This window comes from Chiloscyllium punctatum, chromosome 4 (genome assembly GCF_047496795.1).
Source record: "Chiloscyllium punctatum isolate Juve2018m chromosome 4, sChiPun1.3, whole genome shotgun sequence".
Classification (NCBI taxonomy): domain Eukaryota; kingdom Metazoa; phylum Chordata; class Chondrichthyes; order Orectolobiformes; family Hemiscylliidae; genus Chiloscyllium; species Chiloscyllium punctatum.
The window spans coordinates 35,717,224-35,744,793 of record NC_092742.1 but is presented as its reverse complement, the minus strand read 5'-3'; the positions used below and the strand labels follow the sequence as shown (position 1 = coordinate 35,744,793).

The 27,570-nt window shown below is 40.3% G+C and overlaps 1 protein-coding gene across 1 annotated transcript; it reads right to left on the bottom strand.

The window, feature by feature from the left end:
- Positions 1 to 3,065: 3,065 nt before the first annotated feature.
- Positions 3,066 to 25,586, bottom strand: six4a (SIX homeobox 4a). The gene is made up of 4 exons (XM_072568373.1): positions 24,644 to 25,586; positions 17,099 to 17,457; positions 16,771 to 16,992; positions 3,066 to 7,116 (listed from the first exon to the last, which is right to left on the bottom strand). Exons 1-4 carry the CDS (start codon positions 25,498 to 25,500, stop codon positions 6,296 to 6,298), a joined length of 2,259 nt encoding a protein of 752 aa, XP_072424474.1. The 5' UTR covers positions 25,501 to 25,586; the 3' UTR covers positions 3,066 to 6,295.
- Between the last annotated feature and the right edge of the window lie 1,984 nt (positions 25,587 to 27,570).

Here is a 27,570-nt window from a genome sequence, read left to right as displayed (position 1 = left end):
AGAGGGCATAGGTTTAGGGTGAGAGGGGAAAGATATAAAAGAGACCTAAGGGGCAACGTTTTCACACCGAGGGTGGTACGTGTATGGAATGAGCTGCCAGAGGATGTGGTGGAGGCTGGTACAATTGCAACATTTAAGAGGCATTTGGATGGGTATATGAATATGAAGGCTTTGGAGGGATATGGGCCGGGTGCTGGCAGGTGGGACTAGATTGGGTTGGGATATCTGGTCGGCATGGACGGGTTGGACCGTAGGGTCTGTTTCCATGCTGTACATCTCTACAACTCTATGGTCACTACATTACACAAAGGCAGTGTTGCACTGGACAGACAGTGTAGGGGAGATGTAGAAAGTTGTTCTGCGGAATAAAGAACTGTAGCCACCAGAAGGTTTAGATACATTGGTGAGTTGTTTTCATTGGGAGAGGAGGCAGAGGAGAGATTTAATTTGAGAATATAAAACAGAGACCCCAGTTTGAATGAATAGGAAAGACACTTCTTTTTGCAGACATCAATAACTCAGATCAATATTGGTAGGAAGAGGAGGATAGTTGAGGAAGACTTTCTCCCCCCACCTGGAGAGTGATAGGCTATGAAACACCCTGCCCGAAAGGATGATAAAGGCAGAAACCCACACTGCATATACAAAGTTCTTCCCCATTCCCCTTCCTTGATCCAAAATGTTGTCCTTTAACCTGAAGGCAGCATTTGATCTTGATTACCTATTTGCATAATCAAATTTACATCCCGTGGCTTTGAACATTCTCCATACGAGTCAGTTTCAAAACATTTGCAATGGAACAATTTTATTAAGCTATGTCACTTGCCTATTCAATAAGATTACATGAAATGTCACAGCAATTTCTTATAGCATGATGTCAATAATCTTCAATTTTCTTCACTGTTAAAACATCTCCATTGTAATGCCACTAATTTTGTTTCTACAAAATTTGAAACAGTTCAATCGTATTTCTAAACTTTCCAGTTTATACATGTGGTCAAAAATAATTTATCCTGAGACACTGGATTGGAGGAAACTGGAAAATAAAGCAATAAGCAAGTCACCGGAAGGAGTAATGTTAATATAACTATCCTGGTTTAAAATGTTCTCCATGTAAAATTTTAATACTTATTTTTGTTCCACTGCTCTAGTATCTTAACTGCAGGCACATTGCCTCACTAGAAATTCTCTCTCAAATAACGCATTACAAACATTTCTTCAGTATAATAAAGCATACAGCAGTATTCTGAAATGGATCTACTCACATTATTTTGCCAAAATTTGCTAATGTTGAGTGTCCGGAGCCAAACAGGAAGGTTTAAACCACTTGTCACAAGGTAAACATGGTAAAAAACCTGCTTTCTCCTCTCTGCAGATCTTTACAGATAATTAGATTTTGAATTTTCTTGAGAGAGATAGTGGTCATTTTTTTTGAAAGTGTTAAAACTAAATTGCAAAATGAGCTTAGGGCCTCATGACAAGACTCTACTGAATATTGTTTTATTTGTGTCAATATCACAGACTAATATCGACATTTCAGGCACAAATCCAATTTGCAAGCAATAGCGGAAAGCTTTTCACTCAGCAACACCTATCAGAACTTACAAGGAACAGAGTTCTGACATTTCCTTGAAGCAGCAGAAAGCAGATTGCTCTAAATTCAATAAAGTTAACTTGAAGATCATGAGAGAAAGGTGTTTCTATCCTGGTATGAACTTGGACAGTCAAGAAATGTGTGTGCTGCAAAGCATATAATGTTGCTGCATGATTTAGTATGAAAAACACCACAACCTGAATTACCGTTTGTATCAGCATGGAGGCAATATTAAATGATTTGTTCTTCTGCAGCTAAAAGCCATGTTAATCTCAGTTAAGGAACGACAGTACAGGAGTGTTGTTTTAAAAAACTAGAAACTACCATAATTAAAAGTTATAAATTACATTCAAAATCACAATTAATTAGACATTATGATGCTAATTTTTAAACAAAGCTTTCTATAAATTGCCTTTATCAAAAGATATATTCAAATCTCACCCCATGTTATTAATTATTTTGGGCTACTAATGTCAGTACAAGCATGAAGAGCTCAAATTTAATATGTTCAGTAACAATAGAACTTTCTCCCAACCCATCCGAGCAAATGGTCAACAGGAACACTTCAAACCATAATTAGGTAACTCAGAGCCTAAGACAATTAGTTTGGTCTGCATCAGAAGAGATATAATAAAAATTATGAGATGTGATGACTTATGCAGTTAGTTGTATAGAACAGAATCTTACAATGTGCTTAGCATTTCAGGTTTAATAAGCCCCTCTTCAGTACCAATAGTTCAGTGACTACCTGGCACAGTTCTTGGGCACAATATTGCTCTGCATTGTTTTACTTTACTTCAATTACAGCAGTGATGAGGACAAAACAGCAAATTTGGCACATGGGCCAAGAAGCAAAACAGCCCAATTCCCTGCTCCACATTATTACTTAAATGATCCTCACTGCATTGGCCGAATTTGAGAAGACAGAATAAGTTAGCTATTGAGATAATGCCTGCATAACTAATTAGCTTGTTAACCGATGTAAGGTTAGCAAAATGTTGGAGAACTTCAGTTGTCAATGCAATCATATGCCACATGAGGAAAGGAGAGAGCCATTTGTTTTATGGCAGGTTATGATAACAAAAATAATTGCTTGCTGTGCACAAACCAACCAGCCAAACAACCAACATTCTGGCCAAACTCTACTGAGTTCATTCATCAATAGCATTCATACCATACAATTTAATAAAACAAAAGCCAGCACAAAAATGTATAAATATAAAGTTCATTGAGTATAGTGTTTAGAAAAATAAGCTCAGATCATTTCAGAATATAAAACAAAAGGTCATGTAACAGTACAGACAATCTAGATTATACTTTAAATCTAGTATTTAAAATATCTTTGGTATACCAAGGGTGAACACAAAACACTAATACATGCTCAACGTACCATCACCAAGAAGTTAGTGCAGTATAGATGTTTTCGCTACCCATATCCCTCACACAGTATGTATACAGACACATTCAAAAATCAATGTAAAATGTTTATAAAGTTTCATGCCAAATCTACAGTACAGTAAAATAGACTTTAATCAATGCATATAACTTGCACTGGCTAATAAAAGCTTCCCTTTATATTAAAACCCCTTTAAAAGCAAGCTATAGAACAATTCTTACTAACATATTGATACAGAGACAGAAAAAAAATTCCTCTTGTGCAGTCAGATAAGGAGGTGGAACAGTGTAATATAACTACTCAACACACCATTTCTAGGAATCAACAAAAAAAAAGTTTATCCATAAAACATTTAGAAGTACCGAATGTAGAAAATTCACAACACACCACTTACTGCCTTAGACCTTGCACAGGTCAAAGCTTAGCAATTCCAAAGAAATTAAATAAAAATGGTAATCAATATTTTATGCAGATCAGACACATTATTTTCCAGCTGCCAGGTTAACATTAGAGCACACAAACCCAACATTAACGCAGAGTGTCACATTGAATAACGGTTCAGCTCCCTCCTTAGGGAGTAGTTGAAAAAAAACTTCAGTAATTTCCACCAACATTTCGATAAAGCTTTTGATTTTTTTGCATGATAGAAACTTAGTTGCGAGGATCACTAAAAATTTTACTCAAACCTCCTGTTGACATAATTCAATTTGGGGAATTTAATGATCATATAAAAATACTTCTTATTCAAATAATATGAAGGATTGTCTCAACATACAGGCAGGCTTTCACATACCAGAAAAAGATCATAGTTGGCTACACTTCATAAGCACTTGGCTGCACTTCATTCTCGTGTGTCGACGACCAGGGCTTTTTTTTTTTATTAACTGCACTGGGTTGGACCAGTTTTCAAATGCCTCACAGTGATTAAAATATATTGAAAGCATAAGTGGCACTGAATGCAAGAAGACACATTAAGATAATGAGCAAACTTGCACAAGCAGATGCAAGATGTATACATAAAAGAGTAACTGAATTTTCATTTCACAAAACACAGCATTTGTTTCCACTTTTGGAAAAGATTCCTGGAAGGCACACAAGCCAAAGAAGGGGAAAATGGTTGTTGGGGGAGGGGGATAAGTTTCAACACTTCAAACATTAAGCATTGAAAACTAATAGTAAAAGATCAAGGGAAGTTGAACTTTTATAAGAAACATGTTTCTTATGTGCAGTGACACAGACATTTTATAGTACATTCTAACAGACATTATAATATTTTAACACTAATAGGGATGCACAGTAAATGGCTCAAAGAAAAGTTACACTTGAATTTAGCAATGTGCATGATAAATTTTAAATGGAAATTGTTTACTTCATGAAATCTGATTAAAATTAAGATGCTTCTTTGATGGGAAAGATTAAACATGTATTACATTCAGGGTCTGTGGGTAAGTTTGCAAAGTAATACCATTTCAAACAATTGAAAGGACATCATAAAATGCAAGAACAAATCCCAAGTTGTTCATTATCATCTCACGATTAAATTGTTACTATCATGGAATATATCCAAAACATGGTTCTATTTAATATATTGATTTTTTTTTTCCTATTTGCTATTTTTGCTTTGCAGTATGACAATGACAGGCAATGTCAAAGATGCAAAAAATAACAATTGAAGTGACATATGCAATATCTAGATTTATCTTGCTGATGTAATGATGACCACAGTTTCCTTCAGGAGCATGCTTCAAGCTTGTCACTTGTTATGGAGTGCAAAAGATATCATAAACCATGGAAGCTCAAACAGATGATGATCATAATCTCAAATGCTTGATTAATCAATCATAACCCAAATGTGCATAATGTATTTTAAGTTCCTTGTTTAGTATTGTACATATATTAACCGTAACCAGAAAAAGAAACACTTCTAATCATTTCTAATATATATATATATCTTCTGTTAAAAAACAAAATCAGCTAACGCAGAAATAGATCCACCATTAAATCTTGATGATGGTAGGAACTGACTGCAAACAGTGAACTTTGGTGGCAGCTGAGTACCATAGTCACAGAACAGATTTCCACTGAAACTCAACAGAGGCTGAAGTGATACATTTGTTACTTTAAAATGTGATACAGGGTAAAATTTAATCTTGGGCAGCGGTGTGGAATGGGCAGCAACAGATTGGCCGTCCATTATATGCAGTGCTTGATATTTAATTCCACTGACTGCAACAAAATGGAATATCAAAGGCTGTGGATAATGGCTTTGGATCAGCCAGCTATCAGTCTAGTTTCACCACTTGAATCAGCTTTCTGCCTGTACAGGTATTCATGAAGTTGAACCTCACAGGCAAGACTTGTCCTGGTGAATACTGAACTTTGCATCTCTGATTCTGCTAAAATGCCAAGGCACTCAATCAATGCACAGGAGCTCTCTACCGTTTACATAATTGCTGGCAAAGATTAAAGCACTTCAATAAACTAACTGCATGAAAGTAGTAGATCAATAAGATCAAAAAAATAAAGTTTCTCTATTTATACTAATATTGTGGAGTAGTACCAAATTGAGATATTCTCTTGCTTCCACATTCCCACCTAAGTTAGTATTTTGTGCAGGTAGGAAACAGGAAGGGAATGGGACACTTCCAGCCATAATTCACAGTACTTGGACTTCAGGACATTTAAAAACACTGTACATTCCAATGGTAATTCTAATGATCCTGGACTGTACATTCCATCTTGATTGTCAGCTATTGGTCATACAAAACACTGTCCAGAAAGTATGCATTCACTAAGTCGGAAAATCTTTTGATAAAGTGTTACATTTGAAAAGTATTAGTGTGTGTTATTTTGGGTAGTGTTCAATAAAAGCAATAAAACTAAATTTGTGGTCATATGCCTCTGGGCCATTTTGTGACTGGTGTACCCAAAATATCATAATGTAATGCTTACATTTGCTAATGGTACATTGATATCAAACCATGCATATACAGGAAGAAAAGCCCATCAATACAGACATATACCTTTAAGATGCTAACCAGTCCTTATTTATGTGTTATGACTGACTATACCAGGAGTGTTAAAAATAAATACCAACTTACGGCTAAGGATCTAGATTCCAGTAAAAAAAAGTGTAACAGATAATGGTTGACTACCTCAGTCATCTCCTAACAGTTCTTTCCTTTAAATTATGAAGTAGATAAAATATGATAATAGAAACACTTCAGTCTTTGGTTACCTAAACAAGAGGACGGAAAATATCAAACAGTCCCATTTTCAAAAGCCTGCTGCATATTTGTAGGCAGTTATATATCACTGAGATCTTCATCCATAGGAACATTTTGAAGTTTCGCTAGTTCCTTTTCCTCAGTTTCTAATTCCTTGCAGACATTGTTAACCACATCATTTATCACATATTTGGATTTAGAGTCCATCATTGTCAGGTGGTTGCTAGATTTGTTTTCTAGAACTACCAAGTAGTTTTCCTTTACTGGGGGATGAAGTACAGACACATGTCCACTACTGTATTCATGTGTTTCTTCTGTAATAGGATTTCTAGGCTTAACCTCAGTGTCAGAAGCATCAAGACCAGTTTCAGTTACAGTCTCTTGGCCAGAGCTTGTAAGCAGATTACAGTTCTGGAGTGTAGCATACTGACTGTTGGCCATCGACACTACAGGTACTGCATTCGTGACAGCAGTAGACAACTGTTGATCACAATTCAGAGATGCAGTAGTTGACAGTGGCAAACTCACTGTGAGGCTGAAGCTCAAAGTACTTGATGTGTTCAGCAAATTTGACGAAGTCAAAGGCAGATTTTGAGGCAGCCCTGTGTTCACCAGCGTTGAGCTTTGAGTTTGTAGGGTATTTCCAGGTTGGCTCCCAGGAGATGTGTTAATATTCATATGATTGTTTCCACTCACTGACATTAATTGAGAAAAAACAAGACCTCCTTCCAACGCATCCTGTTTTACTGGGGCAACAGCCTGCCCTGAATTAGGTAATGTGCACATTACTGCATTTGGTGGGAGTGTGGCAGCCAAGAAGACCTTACCTTGCTGGAGACTGGCTGCTGTACCACTTAGGAACGTTCCTCCATCTGATGTGTTTGTTATCAAAATGTTTCCTATTAGTCAGAAAATAGTACGACTTTTACTGAAGTGCAAATTTAATTGTACATATCATTCTACTATCGGCCAACAAAGTTTAGTCAGCAAATATCAATAATATATCTTCATAAATTAGCACACAAAATAACAAGCTGAAAACTATGTATAAATCTGTAGAAATTATGCCAATGAGAAGTTCACTTAATTTGTATATTTAATCAACTGTTCTAGAGATACTGTTTGTTTGAACCACTACACTTAGTAGCGACATTACTTGTTCTCATTGTTTGTCAATGGTGCTTTTCTAATTTGAGGATCAAATTGCTGTTAAATTAGTATGGTAGCAGAAACAAAATTGATGCCTATATAAAAACAGAAAAAATCCACTTTCATCCCACATTGCTGTTGCATATATGTTCAGTTGTACAACTCATATAGTAGCGAAGCAAGGGAGGAAAACAAAATAAATTCATGCAGACATTGGTAATAGCAGAATGATAGAAGTGAAATCTGTGTGTATAAAATCTTAATTCAGTGTCCACTTACTGTCTAAAAAAAATCTTATTTTCTATTACGAATCATCGTGAAAAATTTAAATTGCCCAAAGTAACAATACAAACTTATACACAATTAAATTCTCATGCATGTTGGTCCTGCAGCACCTTAAATTCACACCTCCAGTTCCTCAGTTAACTCAGATGTACCTTCAAGAATCTATCCTTGGCCTATGCTTTATCAAATATGCGCACTGCCCCTCAGCCACATCATCTGAAAACACACTGGTTTCCACATGAAGCCTAATTTTACCAAGCTTTACATCACTACCACCACTCATGGCATCTCCACTGTCTTTAAACTGTTAGATTATTTATCTGACATTGTGTTAGGTCATCAGAAATTCCCTCTAACTGTATATTGGAACACTAAAACCCCAGTCTTCAGCTGCAAACTTTGCCATGGGCATTATTCTATTTCCTAAGTTGACACCAAGTTTCTGAACACCTTCACTTCAAGACGACATTCAACCACACTTTGTGTTGTCATCAAGACTGCCTACTTCACTTGCCATAGCAATGTTCTACTTAGCTCCAGTCTCAGCTCTTCTGTTGCTGAAGGCCTCATCAATGCCTGTGTTAGTTTTAGACTTTACTATTCCAACATACTCATGGTTGACTTCCCACATCCTACCCACAGTAAAATTGAGGTCATCCAAAAACTCTAATGTGTTCTAACTTTCACCATTATTTTTTCACATATCATCCTTCTGTTCATTGAGCTCCTTTCATTCCTAATTAAAAACATCTCAATGTTAAAAATCTCTTCATAGTTTTCAAATTTCGCCATGATTTTGCCTGTTCCCATTTCTGTGATGTTCTCCAGCCCTACAAGCCAGACTAACTTTGGTCTCTTGAGCATGGCTGGCCTTAATTCTCTATAACTGGTGGCCATACTTTCAGCTTCATAGGCCATAAACTCTGAGAGCGCCTCTCCAACTCGTTTCTCTCCATCAAGACTCTCCTTAAAACCTAACTCTTACTTTTTTTAAGACTTACCATCTTCTTAATATTTCTGAGTGTCTCAGTCATTTTTAAAAAAATAATGCATCTGTAAAGTGCATTGGAATGGCTTATAACCATCAACCTATGACTTAAAAGAAACTTGTTGTTAAATACATGTTGTTTGTAGTTGATAGATCAATGGTAATGAAGGAAGGATGAGCAGGACTTAATGAGAATTAAGATGGGGGGCAGCATTTGATGAGAAACTGGCTTCCAAGAAACTTGAAATATCAAGGCAAAGGTTAAGTAAAAGCAAGGATGAATGTTTGGGGAGCAGCAAAATTTAAAAAAAGGTGAGATTATGGAGGTGATGGTCAGTTGAATAAGAAAGAATCAATGAGGAGAATGGATCTCATATTTAGGCCTGAAAACACTGAAAATTGATCTATGCAATGATTAATAAATAAAATTGCACTTATACATAACTAGGAGCTAGACTTCCAGCCTCATGTTGATACGTTGGAAGGCAGAGGGTCTCATAAAATGCAGAGCGTGGCCTAGCCCCTACCTACTTGTCACCCCAACCTCATTCCCATTTCATGTAAGGTGGTGGTGATGGTGTTGGACAGCTATCTGCCTATCCACCTATTGGCTAATAAACAGCCAAATGGTGCCTGAATGGCCTTCCATTGTGACTTCGCCTGTGGCAGGAATGGCCCACACCTAGCAGATAGCCTGGCAACTATTATTTAGTGGGTGGGGAGCATATGCTTACCATCAGAGGCACCAACCCAGTATGACTCCCTCAGCCAGACCTCTAACACTACCCATACTGGTCTCTGATACCCAGCTATCCCACACCACTTACTGCAATCTGTTCGCCATGCCCTGCTGATATCTCAAACTTGTGCGTATGGCACATCTAAATCCAGCCTCAATTGTTAACATATACTCCAACAACTCAAAAGCACTGGAGCAGTCAGGGGAAGTAATTGATTAGATTAGATTCCCTACAGTGTGGAAACAGGCCCTTCGCCCCAACCAGTCCACATCTACCTCTGAAGAATAACCCTCCCAGACCCATTTCCCTCTGACTAATGTACCTAACACTATGGGCAATTTAGCACGGCCAATTCACCTAACCTGTACATCTTTGGACTGTGGGAGGAAACCAGAGCACCCGGAGGAAACCCACGCAGACATGGGGAGAATGTGCAAACTCCGCACAGACAGTTGCCCAAGGCTGGAATTGAACCTGGGACCCTGGTGCTGGGAGGCAGCAGTGCTAACCACTGAGCCACCATGCCGCCACAAAAATATAGTAACTTAAACAGCATTATCAAGGTTGTCTAATCTCCCCTGCCAATCTATCCCTGGCACTGTGAGGCAGCAGTGCTAACTGTTGTGCTACCCAACCATGGCGATGACAGAGCTGATGTTGTCAACACAAGTGTCTTTTTTTTAAAACTCACTCGTGGGATGTGGGCATCACTGGCTGGTGAGCATTTATTGTCAGTCTGCAGTTGATCTTGAGAAAGTGGTGGCAAGCTGCCTTTTGGACCACTGTGGATCAACCCACAGAACATGTACTATAATATCCTCAGAGAAGGAATTCTTTGACCCAGCAACAATGAAGAAACATACATTTCCAAGTCAAGATGATGGGTATCTTGGAGAGGAACTTATAGGTGGAGGTGTTCCCATGTATCTGTTGCCCTTGTCCTTCTAGAAGATAGTCGTCATGGGTTTGGAATGTGCTGTCTAAGGATCTTGTTGAATTTCTGCAGTGCACCTTGTAGATAGTACACACTGTTGTTACTATGCCTTGTTAGTGGAAGGAGTGGATGCTTGTGGTTATGGTTCCAATCAAGCGGGCAGCTTTGACCTGGGTGGTGTCAAGCTTCTTGAATGTTGTTGGAGATGCATTCAACCAGGCACATGGGGAGTATTCCATCACACTCCTGACTGGTGCCTTGTAGTTGGTGGATAGAGGAGTCAGGGAGTGAGTTACTCATTGCAGTTTTCCTTGCTCCTGACCTGCTCTTGTAGGCAGTGATTACATGGAGAGTCCAGGTGAGTTTCAGGTCAATCCCCAGGATGTTGATAGTGGAGGATTCAGTGATGACAGCATCTTTGAATGTCATGGGGTGGTGGTTAGATTGTCTCTTATTGGGGTTGGTTATTGTCTTGCATTTGAGCAGTGCAAATGGGTATTTTCTAGATTTTGTTGCATTTGAATATGGGCTGCTTCAGTACCTGAGGAGTAGTGAACAGTCAAGGTTTGTGTCAAGATTTGTAGCTGGAGTGCCAGGTGCAGTTGTTGTGGATGGTGTAGTGAATGGTGCTGAGCATTGTGCAAAGATCTGCAGACATCCCTACTGCCAACCTTATAACAGAGGGAAAATCATTAAGGAAGAAGATGAAGGTGGTTTGGGCTAGGAAACTACCTTGAGGAACTCCTGCAGAGATAACTGATCACCAACAACCATTTTTCTATGTGCCAGAAAAGTCACTAACCAGCAGAGAGTTCGTCCCCAATATACATTGACTCTAATTTTGCCAGGGCTTCTTGATACCACACTCAGTTGAGCGCAGCCTTCATATCAAGGGCTGTTACTCTCACCTCACCTCTGGAATTCAGCTCTTTAGTCCATGCTGAACCAAGACTGTAATGAGGTTAGGAGCTGAATGGCCCTGGTGGAACCCAAACAGAGTATCACTGAGCAGGTTATTGCTGAGCAGGTACTGCTTGATAGCACTGTTGATGACACCTTCCATCACTTTACTGATGATCGAAAGTAAACTGATGGGACAGTAATTGTCTGGGTTGGATTTGTCCTGCTTTTTGTGCAGAGGATGTACCTGGACAATTTTCCACATTGGTGGGTAAATGCCAATGTTGTAACTACACTGGAAGAGCTTGGGTATGGAAGCTTCAAATTCTAGAGTACCAATTTTCAGTACTATTGATAGAATGTTGTCAGGCCCCATAGCCATCCCTGCAATGAGGCCTCGAACCATTTCTTGATAACATGTGGAGTGAATGGAGTGGCTGAAGACTGGTATCTGTGATGCTGGGGATCACTGAAAGAGGCCAAGATGAATCATCCACTCAGGACTTCCGGATGAAGATGGCTGCAAATGCTACAGCCTTATCTTTAACACTGATTAAAAAAAACAAAGAACTACAGATGCTGGAAATCAGAAACAATAACAAAAACAGAAATTGCTGGAAAAGCTCAGCATCTGTGGACAGAAAGTACAGTTAATGTTTCGGGTCCAGTGATTGCCAGAACTGCTGAGTTCCTCCAACAATTTCTGTTTTTATTTTGTTTTGTACTGGTGTGTTGAGCTCTTCCATCATTTGTGGAGCATCCTCCTCCTCCAGTGAATTATTTAATTGTCCACTGCCATTCATGACTGGGTATGGCAGGACTGCAAAGCTTAGATGTGATCTGTTCATGTGGGATTGTTCACTTCTGTTTACCACTTGTTGCTTGGCACACAAGTAGTCCTGCTTGGTAGCTTCACCAGGTTGACACCTCATTTTCAGGTATGCTTCCTATCATGCCCTACTGCACTGAATCAGAGTTGATCTTCTAGCTTGATGGCAGTGGTTGAGTGGGAGATATGCTGGACCATGAGGTTGCAGAGAGTACAATTCTGCTGCTATTAACAGTCTTGAGTTGCTAGATATTTTCAAAGTCTGTCCCATTTAGCACAGCGATAGTGCCACAATAAATGACAGAGGGCATTCTCAGTGTGAAGGCAGGACATTGTCTCCACAAGGACAGTGCGGTGGTTGCTCTTAACGATACTGTGATGGGTAGATGCACCTGCACCTAACAGATTTGTAAGGATGAGGTCAAGTACGGTTTTCCCTCATTGGTTGCTCACCACCTGTGCAGACCAGTCTAGCAGCTATGTCCTTTAGGACCCAACCAGCTTGGTTGGTAGTGCTGTTGCTGAGCCACTCTGGATGGTAGACATTGAAATCTCACCTCAAAGTACATTTTGCACGTTTGCCACTTCGGTGCTTCCTCCAAGTGTTTTTCAACATGAAGGAATACTTATTCATCAACCAAGGAGGACGTAGTACATAGTAATCAGCAGGAGGTTTCTTAGCCCGTGTTTAACCTGAAGCCATGAGATCCAGCATCAATGTTGTGGACTCCCAGGGCTATCCTTTCCCGACGTTATACCACTGCGTAGCCACCTCTGCAGGTGAACAGGATATATCCAGGGATAATGGTGATTATGGTGTGTGTGACATGATCTGTCAGGTATGATTTTGTGAGTATGACTACGTCAGATTGTTGCTTGACTAGTCAGTAAGACAGCTCCCCCCATCCCCAAGATATTCATAAGGAGGACTCTGCAAAGTCAACATGTCTTTGTCATTGATATTTCCGGTGCCTACGTTGATGCCAGGTGGTCCGTCCAGTTTCTTTTCTTTGTTGAGACGTCGCAGGGATTGATACAACTGACTGACTTGCTAGGCCATTTCAGGGGGCGGTTAAGAGTCAACCACATTGCTTTTGGTTGAAGTCAACAAAAGGCAGCATAACAGACAGCAAATGATAAATCCTTGAGGCACTCTGAAACTAATGATGTAGAAGCAGAAAGCAGGGACAAACCACTGGAGGAGATTCTCTGGATATAACTGGAAAGACAATAGAATCCGGGAATGGCTGTCCCATACAACTGGATGATGGAAGTGATGTAAAGAATGTGACAGAGGTTTCAGAATGGTGATGAATGGGCATTTGAACATTAAAGTTAAATGCATGGTAAGGGTGAAAACCCAATTGTCAAGGCTCGAACATGCAGAGTTGCATGACTAAGAGACACAGATTTGAAAGATTGCAATTTGATGAGGCAACTGAGGTTGGCAGTGAGACACTTGTTTGCAAGGAAAGGAGTCTTTGTTTTCGAAGACAACGAGATTTTTACACTAGGAAAGGACCAGTAATGGAGGTAAGATGATATCAGATAAGGAACTGATCAGCACTGAATAACAAAACTAACTAACCTGTCAACTAGCATGGTGGCCATAAAGTTAAGTTGTCATGTCAGCTGCTTAGTAGGATCAAGATTAACATAGAAGCAGGTCTCATGAACAAGATGAGCTAATGGACTAAACCAGTAGACCGAAGAGAAAGTAGGGAAGGATGTGGTTCAGGGCTCGTGTGGAGCCTGATGGAGGAGAACAGATCTTGATGTGGATGGCAGTGGGAACAGAGTGGAGGAATGTGGCAGAGCCAGTTGAAATGATTGGTGCCAAAGAAACTCAAAACTTTTCATAACATTTATATAGCATTTACAGGAGGCATGCAAGAGGATTTTCAGTGCTCGGATGGTAAAGGAGATGGAATCAGAGAAATCTCTTCAATGCCAAGATGATCCTGGAGTAGTGAACAATTTTGGTAGAGGAGAACAAGACTGGATAATGCTTGATAATGGCCCAGCCTCAGCTGAAAAAAAGAAGGGTACTGAAAATTCTGAGAAAGGAAGTATTGGGAATGATATCCATGTAGGTCTGTAAGGACAGGCATGTACAGAAATAGGTCTTAACAGGAACAGATAAAGGCAGATTCTTCTGGATGAACTAAATTATACAGGAAAGTGAGAATGGGAGGTACCTCCACTTTCTACTTAAGTATCAATGCCCAGATGAGGATCTGAGAGCAGATGGGATGAACTAGAGGTGAAGCAACAGATGCTAGAGATGAAAGAAAACACTTTTTAGGGTGGACAGAATATTAGGTTCAAAGTTCAACACAAAATCAAATTGAATACTGGGATTGCAAACAAAATGAAAACTGGATGCAAAGAGAAAAAAGCCAACGACAATCCATCTTTTGATAACTTTACCCAATGAGTACCTTACACTTAGCTGTCCTCTCTGAGGATGTATGTTGAAATATGCAACATTTTAAACAGAAATAATGCCAATCTCTAATCAAAACAACAATGCTTGAAAAGCTCAGTAGGTCTGACAGCAACTATGTAAGGAGAAACAAAGTTAATGGCTCAATTCCAATTTGATTTTTGTTCAGAGGTCATTGAATGAATGCCTTTTCCTAATATCTTGTATCAGAAGGAAGGACAGAAGGAAGGAAATAAGGAAGACAGCAAAGATAAAGGACTGAACGACAGAGCAGAAAACAATGAAATGGAGCATGGATAGGCAAGAAAGGAAATAATAAAACAAGACTGAATGAAAGGATAGATATCAGCAACAGGGACGCAGAGGAATGGGGTCTTGAATATCCTTGACACTTTTTCCAAAGGCTCAAATTTTCTTAGAGAGGAAAAGATAAAATAAAGAGAACATACAAGAAAGGGAGGAATAGAAAACTGAACTAAACATGAACTCCAAACAGGGATGATACCTTGTCTCGTGCCTCAGGAGCTAGAATGTCTTCTGACATACTGGTCTGTAGAACTGGCTGTACTGTTCCAACTTAGTACTCTATCTCTGACAGAAATAAAGGTAGAGCTAAACAAAATTTAACTCTGATAAAACTGATCTTGCAGCTTATTTTAAGGATATCCAGGGTGGATATGTATTGAAAGATGCTGGAACTTTAACTTAATCTTATTGATTACAGTGGCTCCTGTAAACCAACTTATTCATGTTTCCCATGCATTATTTATGTACAGTCCAGGAAACAAACCTGATCTTAAAATAATTTAGGAATAAATTAACCATGCTTTATGTTGAATCTGGTTGTGAATTGTACATGCAGGGAAATATTTAAATTGATTAATGTTGACCACTGACAGTCTGCCAAGGACAGTAATAGTATTTTTAAAAAACTTATTATTAATTCTATGCTTTAAGATTGCATTAACCTAGCAGTAGGCTAGGTGATATAAATAGTCTAGGAAATAAAATGTTTACACTTCTCTTATTAGGGAGATTCCTCTCAGTGAAGTTCGTCCATAAAGTGACACACTTAATGCTGCAGAATTATTATCAGTTTTGGCATCTACTAAAGTGTGGCAAATGTACATTACAAGCATGTGTGTTCTCTTATTAAAAATTACTGCATTTATTTTCTGGCAATAGTACTTCTTTGTCGACTGAGAAAGGGGAATCCAAACCTGTTGAATGAAAACACCATTGTTGGCTTGTACTGACGGGCTACATTCAGCCACTGCTTTTGCATTTGCTAAATGGGAGCATGGCTGCTTCTCAGGAAGTTATGCAAAACTGCCACCACTGAGTGGATCACTGAGTATATACTAAAGTCAAGGCTGACATCAGCAGCAGTGCTATATTGTAAAAAGCTACTGATTATTTGCTATCTCCACATTACCAGAAGGCAGAACACAACGGACTTAAGATAGTCATGGAAAGGTTACCCAAAGGTTTTGCCAAGGGAAAGCAATTCCAATTTTCAAATAAGCAATCTCCTACTATTAAAAACTCTTTAATAAAGAGAGAGATGAAGAAATGGTGTTAAAGCTCACAACTGAAATTGAAAAGATATATAAAGCCAATTTTCAAAAAGGTATGTTGTCTTGCAAATTACCTGTAACTTTCACCCAGTCACCTTGCTAAATCATACAGGGCAGTTTAGTTCTGCAGAGGATTTTATATGGTAATTGATAGTCACTCAGCAAGTATTGCAATTGTCGCATCTTTAGCATATTTTAGACATTTGCTCTTATTGCAGCTGAATTCACACTGCAAGGGTTAATTTTGAAATGCATTTCTCTTTTGTAGGGGAATGACAGTCAGAGAGAAAGTTGCAAAACAGGTCCTAAACTACTCTAAGATTCAATGGGGATTTTCACAATATGTACAACTCTGCCAGGCTAAATACCAATCCAGTTAAGTAAGCTCATGATGTCTGTGTGCAGCTGGTGTGCCATTGTGGACTGAACAGGCATACATTTGTCAGGCATAGCTCTTCCTAACATGAGTATAGTCTTAAACAGTCAACTCTTCAATTCCACCTATGATGAAAACTAAAATGCAACACCAATATATTCTTTTTACACCTTTTCTTTGGTGAAACACAAATAAACTTAACCCTGTCAGTATGTTTGAACGTTTTTAATTTGGAATGAGTATCCAACATTAATAAATGAATCAACTAAGTAATGAATTTACCCAATATCTGGGCTAATCTCTCAAAAATAAATCAGAAAGCAACTCACCCTGTGATGACGCAGCAGAAACAGAAGGCAGCTGAAGTGGAGGTAACCCAATATTTCCATTTACCAAATGAATGTTATTTTCTGTATTTTGCAGCTGCACAAGGCTATACTGGTTTATTTGGGCTGGGCCTCTACTAATTTCAGCAGATCCAGAGGACACTGCTTCTTCAGAATTAAGCATGTGTACACTTTCAGTTTTAAGTTCAGTGCCACCAGTAGACCCTGGGAAGGGAACGTATGCATTAGAATTGAAAAGGTACACAGTTAAACACAACAGTCACATTTTTAAAATACTTATTTGATGCAGCAGAATTAACTAATGACTCACCATTTGAAATACCATTAACCAGCACGCTGGGAGTGGTTCCTATTGGGCTTAAACTTATTGTCTGGGCATTTCCTAAAGACAATCCATTAACAAGGACTCCATTAGGACCTTGGATGAAAGAACTTCCACTGTAAAACACAGGAGAGCCATTTGTAGTTACAAGATTTCCATTCAGTAGTATGCCAGAGGAATTCTGGGAGGGCTTCAGCTCCCCGATATGATGCATGAACATGCCTTCTGGAGGGCTATGGACGTTGGAGTGGTTCATCCCATCAGATGGATTTGACAATGGACGAGGCGACATGTCTTCTTGACCCTTGCTGGACTCATCTTCAGTGCTGTGATTACCATCTGACTCACTGCAGAAAGAAGTTTAAAAATGCAAAAACACTCATTACTGTATAATGTTTAACTTACATCTTGAAAACTATCAAATTTTATGTAATAGGAATGCATGGAATTAATCCACTAAGGACTATCCTGGATTAAACAAAAATGGTAGTATGTGCGTAATTCACAAACAAGCCTTCAGTATTAATGGGGTCAGGTGAGAAAAGAGAGTTAAAATGATACATCAGTCATGATTTTATTAAACTGCACTCTTGTTGGGTTGAATGGCTGACACTCATGATCTCATAAAAACGGGAAAAGCATAACATTAGATGTTACAGAATATAAAATATTGCACTGAAGATGACTTAAAGAGCTCGCACAATAAAATATGTTTATTGGTAACTGGTAAATGGATGACTAAGTTGAAGTGTTCGATTTTTAAAAATGATACATTACATAAAAATTATAACCGATCACAATAACACACAGAACATTTTCAGCTTTCAGTTTGATGTACCTGACAGATATTGGAAAGTGAAAGGAACAGTAAGAGAAATAAATCAAATATTTAAGTTCTCTAAAAGGCATGATATTAAATGTAAACAGTGACATTGAACCAAAATCCACTGGTTATACTGTATCAAAACTGCATGACATAAAAGTCCAGGTTATCTCAGCCCATCTGTTTGAACACAGCTACATAACATCAGAATAAACATCAGTATAAATTGGTACCATAATCACTGAAACATTATTACAGTGATGTTCAGACTTGCAGCTGTCCTCAGGAAGGAGGGATGGTGTACTGTCCAATTGGCTTGAGCATCAATCTCCAAGTGTGGGATCAGTACTTAATCGAGATCAGACTGATAAGGTGAAGTTTTCATCTTTATGCCATCTCAACAAATCCCGTATGAAATGTACTTGACCTGGGGTAGCATAATGCTTGTGACATTTCAGTTCCCAGTGGACACGAGGTAAAACCAGAAATTTGAGGCAATTTTTCACACAGCAACAGACAACATTGAAAAAGGGAGCACAAGTAGCATAGAAGAGAGTTGTCTTTCAGAGGCCACAGTCACAATGGATTCCCAATGCTGAGTAAATGCCAACACGAGAAGCAGGGTTTTGGTCCTGAAATGGAAGCGGAAATGAGCTGTGTTGATGTGGAATTTTGTAATGTCAAAACTGGTCACATCGTTCCCTGCTGTGGTCCTAATTCTTGGCTATTTTCATGGAGATTAAGTTGACCGAGGAATGATTACTGGTCCACAAGACATGATAGCATATTAATTGAAATAGCTGAAAATGTGTTGCTGGAAAAGCGCAGCAGGTCAGGCAGCATCCAAGGAACAGGAGAATCGGTTTCAGGCATGAGCCCTTCTTCAGGGATGAGGAAAGTGTGTCCAGCAGGCTAAGATAAAAGGTAGGGAGGAGGGGTGTTGGAAATCCAACAGGTGGAAGGAGGTCAAGGTGAGGGTGATAAACCGGAGTGGGGGTGGGGGCAGAGAGGTCAGGAAGAAGATTTCAGGTTAGGAAGGCGGTGCTGAGTTCGAGGGATTTGACTGAGACAAGGTGGGGGGGTGGGGAAATAAGAAAACTGGAGAAATCTGAGTTCATCCCTTGTGGTTGAAGGGTTCCTAGGCGGAAGATGAGGCGTTCTTCCTCCAACTGTCGTGTTGCTATGGTCTGGCGATGGAGGAGTCCAAGGACCTGCATGTCCTTGGTGGAGTGGTAGGGGGAGTTGAAGTGTTGAGCCACGGGGTGGTTGGGTTGGTTGGTCCGGGTGTCCCAGAGGTGTTCTCTGAAACATAGGATACCCGGACCAACCAACCCAACCACCCCATTGCTCAACACTTCAACTCCCCCTCCCACTCCACTAAGGACATGCAGGTCCTTGGACTCCTCCATCGCCAGACCATAGCAACACGACGGTTGGAGGAAGAACGCCTCATCTTCCGCCTAGGAACCCTCCAACCACAAGGGATGAACTCAGATTTCTCCAGTTTCCTCATTTCCCCTCCCCCCACCTTGTCTCAGTCAAATCCCTCGAACTCAGCACCGCCTTCCTAACCTGCAATCATCTTCCTGACCTCTCCGCCCCCACCCCCACTCCAGCCTATCACCCTCACCTTGACCTCCTTCCACCTATCACATTTCCAATGCCCCTCCCCCAAGTCCCTCCTCCCTACCTTTTATCTTAGCCTGCTGGACACACTTTCCTCATTCCTGAAGAGGGGCTCATGCCCAAAACGTCAATTCTCCTGCTCCTTGGATGCTGCCTGACCTGCTGCGCTTTTCCAGCAACACATTTTCAGCTCTGATCTCCAGCATCTGCAGTCCTCACTTTCTCCTATTAATTGAAATAACCAATGAAGGCCATTGATCACAGGCTGACTAAAATTTACCAGTTGGCCTGCAGGCCTCCATGGTATTCCCCTCCACAACGGTAGTCTAGCAGTTGTGGTGAATTTTAATACTTTACAAGTGGCGGGAGTGCATCTCAGAATGGACAGTTCGTTTCATCTGTACTGGTAGGGAGCAGCTCCTTGGTGGAGGACCTATTAGTCCTCTAGCTTCAAGGACCTGTTCACTAATTGGCCAATCCAGCAGAAATTGCAGTCAGGTTGCTGCTCCCAACAAGGTGTGGGGTCAGGACCAGCATTTGATCTGGTTGGTGGAACACAGGCAGAAGAAGCCATTCAGCCTGCTCCACTCTTTTACATCATGGCTAATCATCAACTCAACATTATATTACCCTCATAATACCATATCAGTTGATGTCATTAGCAACTAGAAAGCTATCAATTTCTCTCTCTTGAACAAACATTACGACGACTGAGCTTCCAGACTGCTCTGGGGTAGAGAATTTCAAAGATTCACTACTCTTTGAGTGAAGAGTTTCTACCTCATCTCAGGTAGAAATATCTCTTATTCAGAGACTGTATCCTCTGATTCTAAACTGCATAACTGGATGGAACAATCTGTCTCTTATGATGTTTTTTAAGTTTCTAAGAGATTGCCTCGCATTCTTCTAACCTGAAGAGAATATTGGCCCATACTGCTCAATCTCTCCACACACGACAACTGCACCATCCCAGGAATCAACTTGGTCAAGCTCCTCGGCACTGCCAACCCAAAACAGAATTTCCTGGCCTGGACATTCCAATTGCAATAGATATGTTCCCAGTACTGAAACTTTCAACTCTATAAATAGAGACAGAGGGTGCAAAGCCAATGAGGTCATATCAGTCTTCATAAGACACAAGTTCAGCCCCAGCCACACTGTAGGCTATAATTTTGAGGATCACATTTTCAGAAAGACATGAAGTCCTTCGAAAGGGTACAGCAATGATTTACTACAATAGTTTCACAGTTGGGGGAGTTATAGGAATATTGATATGTTTTTACAGCACAGAAGTCTAAGAGGAAATTTCATAAGTTTTTTTTAAACATTATAAGAAATTTATATCCTGGAAAAATTGTAGAGTTGTAGAGATGTACAGTACGGAAACAGAACTATTGGTCCAACTCGTCTGTGTTAAATCCTAAATTAATCTAGTCTCCTTTGCCAGCATTTGGCCCATATCCCTCAAAGCCCTTCCTATTCATATACCCATCCAAATGCCTTTTAAATTGTAAAAGCCTCCACCACTTCCTCTGGCAGTTTATTTCATTCACGCACCACCCTCTGCATGAAAAAGTTGCCCCTTAGGAGGTCCTTTTTAAATCTTTCCCCTCTCACACTAAACCTATGCCCTCTAATTCTAGACTCCCCCAACCCAGGGAAAAGACCTTGTCTATGTAAACTATCTTAGGCCCTCATAGAGTCATAGAGACAAAACAAACCCTTCAGTCCAACCTGTCCATGCCGACCAGGTATCTCAACCCAATCTAGTCCCACCTGCCAGCACCCTGCCCGTATTCCTCCAAACCCTTCCGATTCATATACCAATCCAGATGCCTTTTAAATGTTGCAATTGTACCAGCCTCCACCACTTCCGTTGGCAGCTCATTCCATACACATACCAACCTCTGTGTGAAAACGTTGCCCCTTAGGTCTCTTTTATCTTTCCCCTCTCACCCTAAACCTATGCCCTCTAGTTCTGGACTCCTCCACCCCAGGGAAAAGATTTTGTCTATTTATCCTATCCATGCCCCTCATAATTTTATAAACCTCTATAAAGTCACCCCTCAGCCTCTGACGCTCCAGGGAAAACAGCCCTAGCCTATTCAGCCTCTCCCTGTAGCTCAAATCCTCCAACCATGGCAACATCCTTGCAAATCTTTTCTGAATCCTTTGAAGTTTTACAACATCTTTCCGATAGGAAGACCAGAACTGCTCGCAATATTCCACAGCAGCCTAACCAATGTTGTGTACATGGCCTCCCAACTCCTGTACTCAATACTCTGATCAATAAAGGAAAGCCTCTGATGCTCCAGAAGAAACAGCCCCAGCCTATTCAGTTTCTCCCTTTAGCTCAAACCTCCAATCCTGGCAACATCCTTATAAATCTTTTCTGAACCATTTCAAGTTTCACAACATTCTTTCTATACAAGGGAGACCAGAACTGCATGCAATATTTCAAAAGTGGCCTAACCAAAGTCCTGTACCGTTGTAACATAACCACCCAACCCCTTTACTCAATGCTCTGACCAATAAAGGAAAGCAAACTAAATGCCTTCTTCACTATCCTATCTACCTGTGACTGCACTTTCAGGGAACCATGCACCTGTACTCCAAGGTCTCTTTGTTCAGCAACACTCCCCAGGACCTTTCCATTAAGTGTATAAGTCCTGCCCTGATTTGCCTTTCAGACAGCATTGATTTAACATGGCTGACAACAAAATATCAGAAGCACTTTTAAAAAAAGAGTGGTCGAATTTTGAAAGCACTTCCTAACAGGTTGTTGGATATGAATTCAATGGTAACCATCAAAATAGGATGGATAAAGAGGGAAACATTTATAGTGATATGGAGACTAAGAATAATCTGACTTCTCTTTGAAAGATCTGATGCAGGCTCCATGGGACGAAAGGCTACACTATTATACATTGAATACCATCCATCTTGTATCAAAATCTGCAGGTGCCATTTAGTGTTACAATAATTTGTATACCCACTTTTTTTTCCTGCTACAATGTAAAATTTAATTTGGAGATGGAAATGAAATGATTGTTTTCTCTATTCCCAGATGCAGATTTTCAGCTACTTTTGTGGAGCTATGAACTCACTTATAAATAAACAAAGAACTGCGGACACTGGAAATTAGAAATAAAAACAGAAAAAACTCAGCAGGTTTGTCAGAAGAAGAGTCATTGGACTCAAATTGTTAATTCTGCTTTCTCTCCACTGATACTGCCAGACTCATTTAAAATATATAAAGTTATCTTCATGTAGAAGCCCTAATCAACTCCTCGGCTTTGCCCAGAAATACTTACTTTGACCTCCCAAAAATACAAGCTATTTCAACTTTCTTAATGGATCCAATAATTCATTGAAAAATTGTTTCTTTATCTTAAAAAAGCTCTAGCTATTATTTTAACATTCAATCCAGTGCAGTAATTTATTTGGGATGAAACATTAGTCAGTTTTTTTAAAAAAACTTGGGATGTTTAGACTTTGAGGTTGTCCCATTGGTTGGTTGTTCCCTTCTCTCCAAGAGTTGGAAGCAGTATTACTTAATATGCGTGGTTGTATTGTACAGCGTAAAATATCTATCTTGTGCGTTAATCTAAAGAGATGCAGGGGCTTGCAATTAACTAAACTTCCTTATTGTGTGAAGTTTACCTGGGTTAAGGGGCGATATCTTTGAGTGTTAGTACATAGTTTCTCTGTAGAGACGCGTGTTTCGCATTTTCAGCAATATCTGGTTCATTACAGATTCGCAGCCGTCTTCTTGAGCTGTTACACACCACTTGTGTTTTGTCAATAGAATGCATGTTTTAAAATACAGTTTCGAAGGTGACCGGCCACAGTCGGATCTCGGTTTTTCTTTATCCAGTGGCTACCCTCCCCCCTCCTCAAAAAGTCTGAACGTTCAATTTGAATTTTAACTGCAAATGACATTCTATTATCTTAAACGCTGAGTATGCCCCAGGGGTGTCTTTCTCCCGCCATCTCGACCGGACCCACTCCCAATAGTGCAACTCCCTGGAATCCTCTGACCTTTAGGGATTACACTCAAAAGTTGCAACCAAATCATTATTAGCCGCATTTATAAATTGTATGCGTGTTTTTTTTTGCATTGAAGGTGCCTCGTTTTATTTTTACGAAAAAAGATGATTAAAAAAGGAGACAAGGATGGCCCATGAGTCAGAAACATTGGTTCTATTTGTGGAATCTGACTTTTCCTTTACAACTGCATGGTGCGCTGGCCAAGTACAAAGGCGTCCTTCACGTCGTTTACTTTACAAATGCCCTCCAGCAGTTTCTTACATCACCATTTGAAATGCATACAGTGCCAGCTTGTCGCTCGACACTACCTCCACCAGGTGCGCACTCCCCCTTTAAACACAAAACATTTAATTCCCTTTATAGCACAGGACAAATAAGTAAATCCACCGCAGGATTTTCTTTTGAAAAAAAAAGGAAGAAGAATCATTCCTTTTTCTCATCCTAGACCTGAAGTGAATTCACCAAAAGCATTTGTTGTGTGCGTGTGAGATATGGCCAAGAGGGGGTTGGGAGAGAGAATAGCAGCAAACTTTGCTTTGGTGAAGTGCACTCCGCTGAAATTCGAGCTGAATGGGAAAGACTCAAGTTTCAAAACAAAGCGAGTATACGGCCATGCTGCAAAGCAGCTGAAAGAAACCCGAAAAAAAAGCATCGCTCCCCTCAAACACACAAGTGCCGGAATTTTCTTTTAATTAAAAAAAAATAAAATACACGCTCAGAAGAACTGTTCTGCTGCCCTTCGATCTCGTTTCAAAACAAAACTGCACAACCCCCCAACCCAAAAGAGATTCTCCTCCCGCTGCCACCTCCCCCCCCCCCCCCCCCCCCGCCCCCGAAACAGCAGCGGACGGACCACTGACCCGGTGAGAGAGGGGGTGGTGGTGGAACATAAACAAGGGAAAAAAAAGGTTCTACGATGCCTCATGATCCACTGCAACTTTAAAGTAGGAAATAAAGGACTAGATAAGCGCCATTTTGTGGCATTAGGAAGCGCCCTCGGGAAACAGAAGACTTGGGAAGTTTGGGCGCCTCACCTTTTCGACTGGTTTTCCGATGGATTACGGTCTCGCTGGCGCCTATTTTTGAACCAGTTGCTGACCTGGGTGAGGGAAAGCCCTGTGATCTTGGCCAGGTTCCGCTTCTCGGCCGGCGATGGGTAGCGATTCTGTTTGTACAACTCTTTGAGCGCATTGCGCGATTTCTCCTTGAAGCAGTAGACCCTCTCCTCGCCGTCCCATATGGTCCTGGGCAAGGGGAATTTCCTGCGCAGCCTGTACTTATCCACAGCCCCCAGGGGCCGGCCACGGACTTTCTCGGCTTCTGTGTACCGGGCTTTGTACCATAGATCCTGCAGGGAAGTGTGGCAGGACGCGTCGAAGTTATGACTCTCCAGAATGCTGTACAGCTCTTTGTAGCGACTCTGGTGGAAAGCCACCAGAGCCCGGGCTTTCAGGATGCTTTCGTTGCCACGTAGCAGATCGCTGGGAGGCAGGGACCACAAGAACTGGGCTAAGCGATCCAGGTTCCCTCCTTGTTGCAAAGCCTCGCACACACACGCCACTTGCTCCGGCGAAAAAGTCAGCGCCGCGGCGGGGTTGGTTAACAGTTCCACGGGTACCTGCTCGGAAATCTCCGGGCTTGTAGAAAGTGCACTCACTTCAGGCTCCAGAGTGGCTGCAGAGCCCAGTGTGTTGATCTTTGGTTGCAAGCTGTCGTTTTCTTCTTTTACCTCAATTGTGTTCGTGATTTCGTTTGAAGCGGAAGACATGTTTCTCTTTTCTCTCCTAATTCCCCCCCCCCCCCCTCCCTTCCCTTCCCTCTTTCTGCTCCTAATGCCCCAAAGAATTGTCTTTTCGGCTGGATCCTGCCGATCAAGTTTTTTACACCTCATGCAGAAAGCTATCTCCCGGGATGGTTCTGTCTGTTTTCAACGTGACGGCGACCCAGTCTGCAGCAGATTCGGGTCGTTCTCTTCCCGAATGATTGGTCAAACTACACCAGAGGGCGGGTCCAGACGGATTAAGACCTGGCCGTTTCCATAGACACTGTCAATCAACCGAAATTAAATTTCCTTACACTTTTTTTGGCAGGGAAAGTACTAGAATACACTGAACCCTGTTAGTATCCTTTTTCTGTCTACGGTTACGAGTTCTTATCAAAACATTAAAATAAATATTTTATTATAGAACACTTTAAAACGTAACGATGCGTTATTTTTCGGATATCTGAAAACTCTACACCTATCAATATTGTCACTCAAATGAAAGAAGTAGTTGCAAATCAGTTTAACTTTACTTAAGTTTGTAAATCAAGTTGGGTTGTTTGTATAGTTCTCCCTCAATGTCTACCCATATGCAAACGCACATATGCACATGTAAAGTACACACATAGTTTATAGGTTTTCCATCGTTTGTGTTGGGCGGGTCCAAATTTCTCAGTTCTTGTGACAAGAAAACTGTTTATAACGAACCCTGAAACGTAAGGTTTAGCCATCCTCCCCAAATTCAGGCAGCAACCAACGAGCCAAAGTGTTCAGCCATGCGGGGAATTTGTCAGATGAGTTGTGCGATTTTTGGAATGTAATTAACCTTAGTGATTTTCGTTGCTCACTGCAATGCCTTGGAAGGTAACACTAAACACAATTACGTAGGAGCTGAGCTTTAAGTGAGTTTTACTCTCCGAGCCTTTGCTAAGTTCGGTGGTTTGTGTCATCAGCAGCATGTCAAGGGTAAACAATCTGTGCATAAACATACAGCAAATGCCGAAGACAGCGGCTCCTCAGCAGGATTCCATTAATGAGCACGCAGGATTTCATCCAGATTTTTATGTGATTTGGATTTGAAGAGTTACTTTCTCTGCTGGTTGGTGAATGGGTTTAGTTTAACTCTTTAATAACGTTATGAAGTGGGACTTGGTGCATTCCTTCAGAACCTTCCTACAATGCCCCAATTTAAAACAAAAACAAAAGAAAGCTTGAAAATTTTGGAATCGAACAAGCATGCCGAGAACAGTCAGTTTCGATAGTGAAAAACCCGCTGAAAATTCAGGATAGTGTCCTTCAGAACAAAACCGAAAATCACATTTAAAAAAAAAATCAAAGAAAACAGAGGAATCGGAAATAATCGTTGCAGCATCATTAATTTAAAAAGGATTCTTTAAAACTGTTCGTTATTTCAGAACCATTTCTCGAGTTTGTCAGTGGCTCCTACCGATTCTAAGTGTTCATTTGTTTTTTGTGTGTCGATGGAATAAACTGCTATTTCTATTTATTTTCTTTGATCCTTTTCATAGAACCATAGAGATATACAGCAGGGAAACAGACCCTTCGGTCCAAGTTATCCATGCCGACCAGATATCCCAAATAAACAAATCTAGTCCCAGTTACCAGCATTTGGCCCATATTCCTTTAAACTCTTCCTATTCATATACCATTCCAGCTGCATTTTAAATGTGGGAATCTTTTCGCATTGTCTTCCGAATTGTCTCTTAACTTCCTTCCCAAAGTTATTTTAGTGTCTTTTGTCTTTTTTTCCCCATAATTTAAGAACTTTCTAAATATCTCCCCCATCTTTCTTTTACCATATCCTTATTTTGCCATAAAATCTCACTCCTGGCTTGCATGTTCTTTTTAATGGGATGTGCCTGTATTTCCCGACTCACTTGAAATATTGTACGCTCAGAATACTTTTGATCAATTTACCCTCATTCCCTCAGACGGCTTTTTTTTTTAAAAAAAGAAGGGGATAATCTCTTACTTTGGTCTTTTGTACACCTTTCGCAGTCATAGAGTCATAAATCGCATTAAATTGTGATTACTTCTCCATTGAAGTTCTCGCACACTTCCCTTTTCTGCGATAGGTTATTTGCGATTAGCAAGTTATAACAGTGTTTGCTTCCTTGTTAGGTTTATTATATAAAGGATCGGAAAAGAATCTTGCACATAACAAAAAAAAAAGTTGTC

What these genes read in the sequence shown, in the direction of transcription:
- six4a (XM_072568373.1), bottom strand. Translation starts at nt 25,500, where the DNA reads ATGAGGTGTAAAAAACTTGATCGGCAGGATCCAGCCGAAAAGACAATT. An exon ending in TCGGAAAACCAGTCGAAAAG is followed by an intron (nt 17,458 to 24,643) that starts GTGAGGCGCCCA and finishes TTCTTTCTGCAG; the next exon opens with TGAGTCAGATGGTAATCACA. An exon ending in GGTTAATGGTATTTCAAATG is followed by an intron (nt 16,993 to 17,098) that starts GTGAGTCATTAG and finishes TTCCCTTCCCAG; the next exon opens with GGTCTACTGGTGGCACTGAA.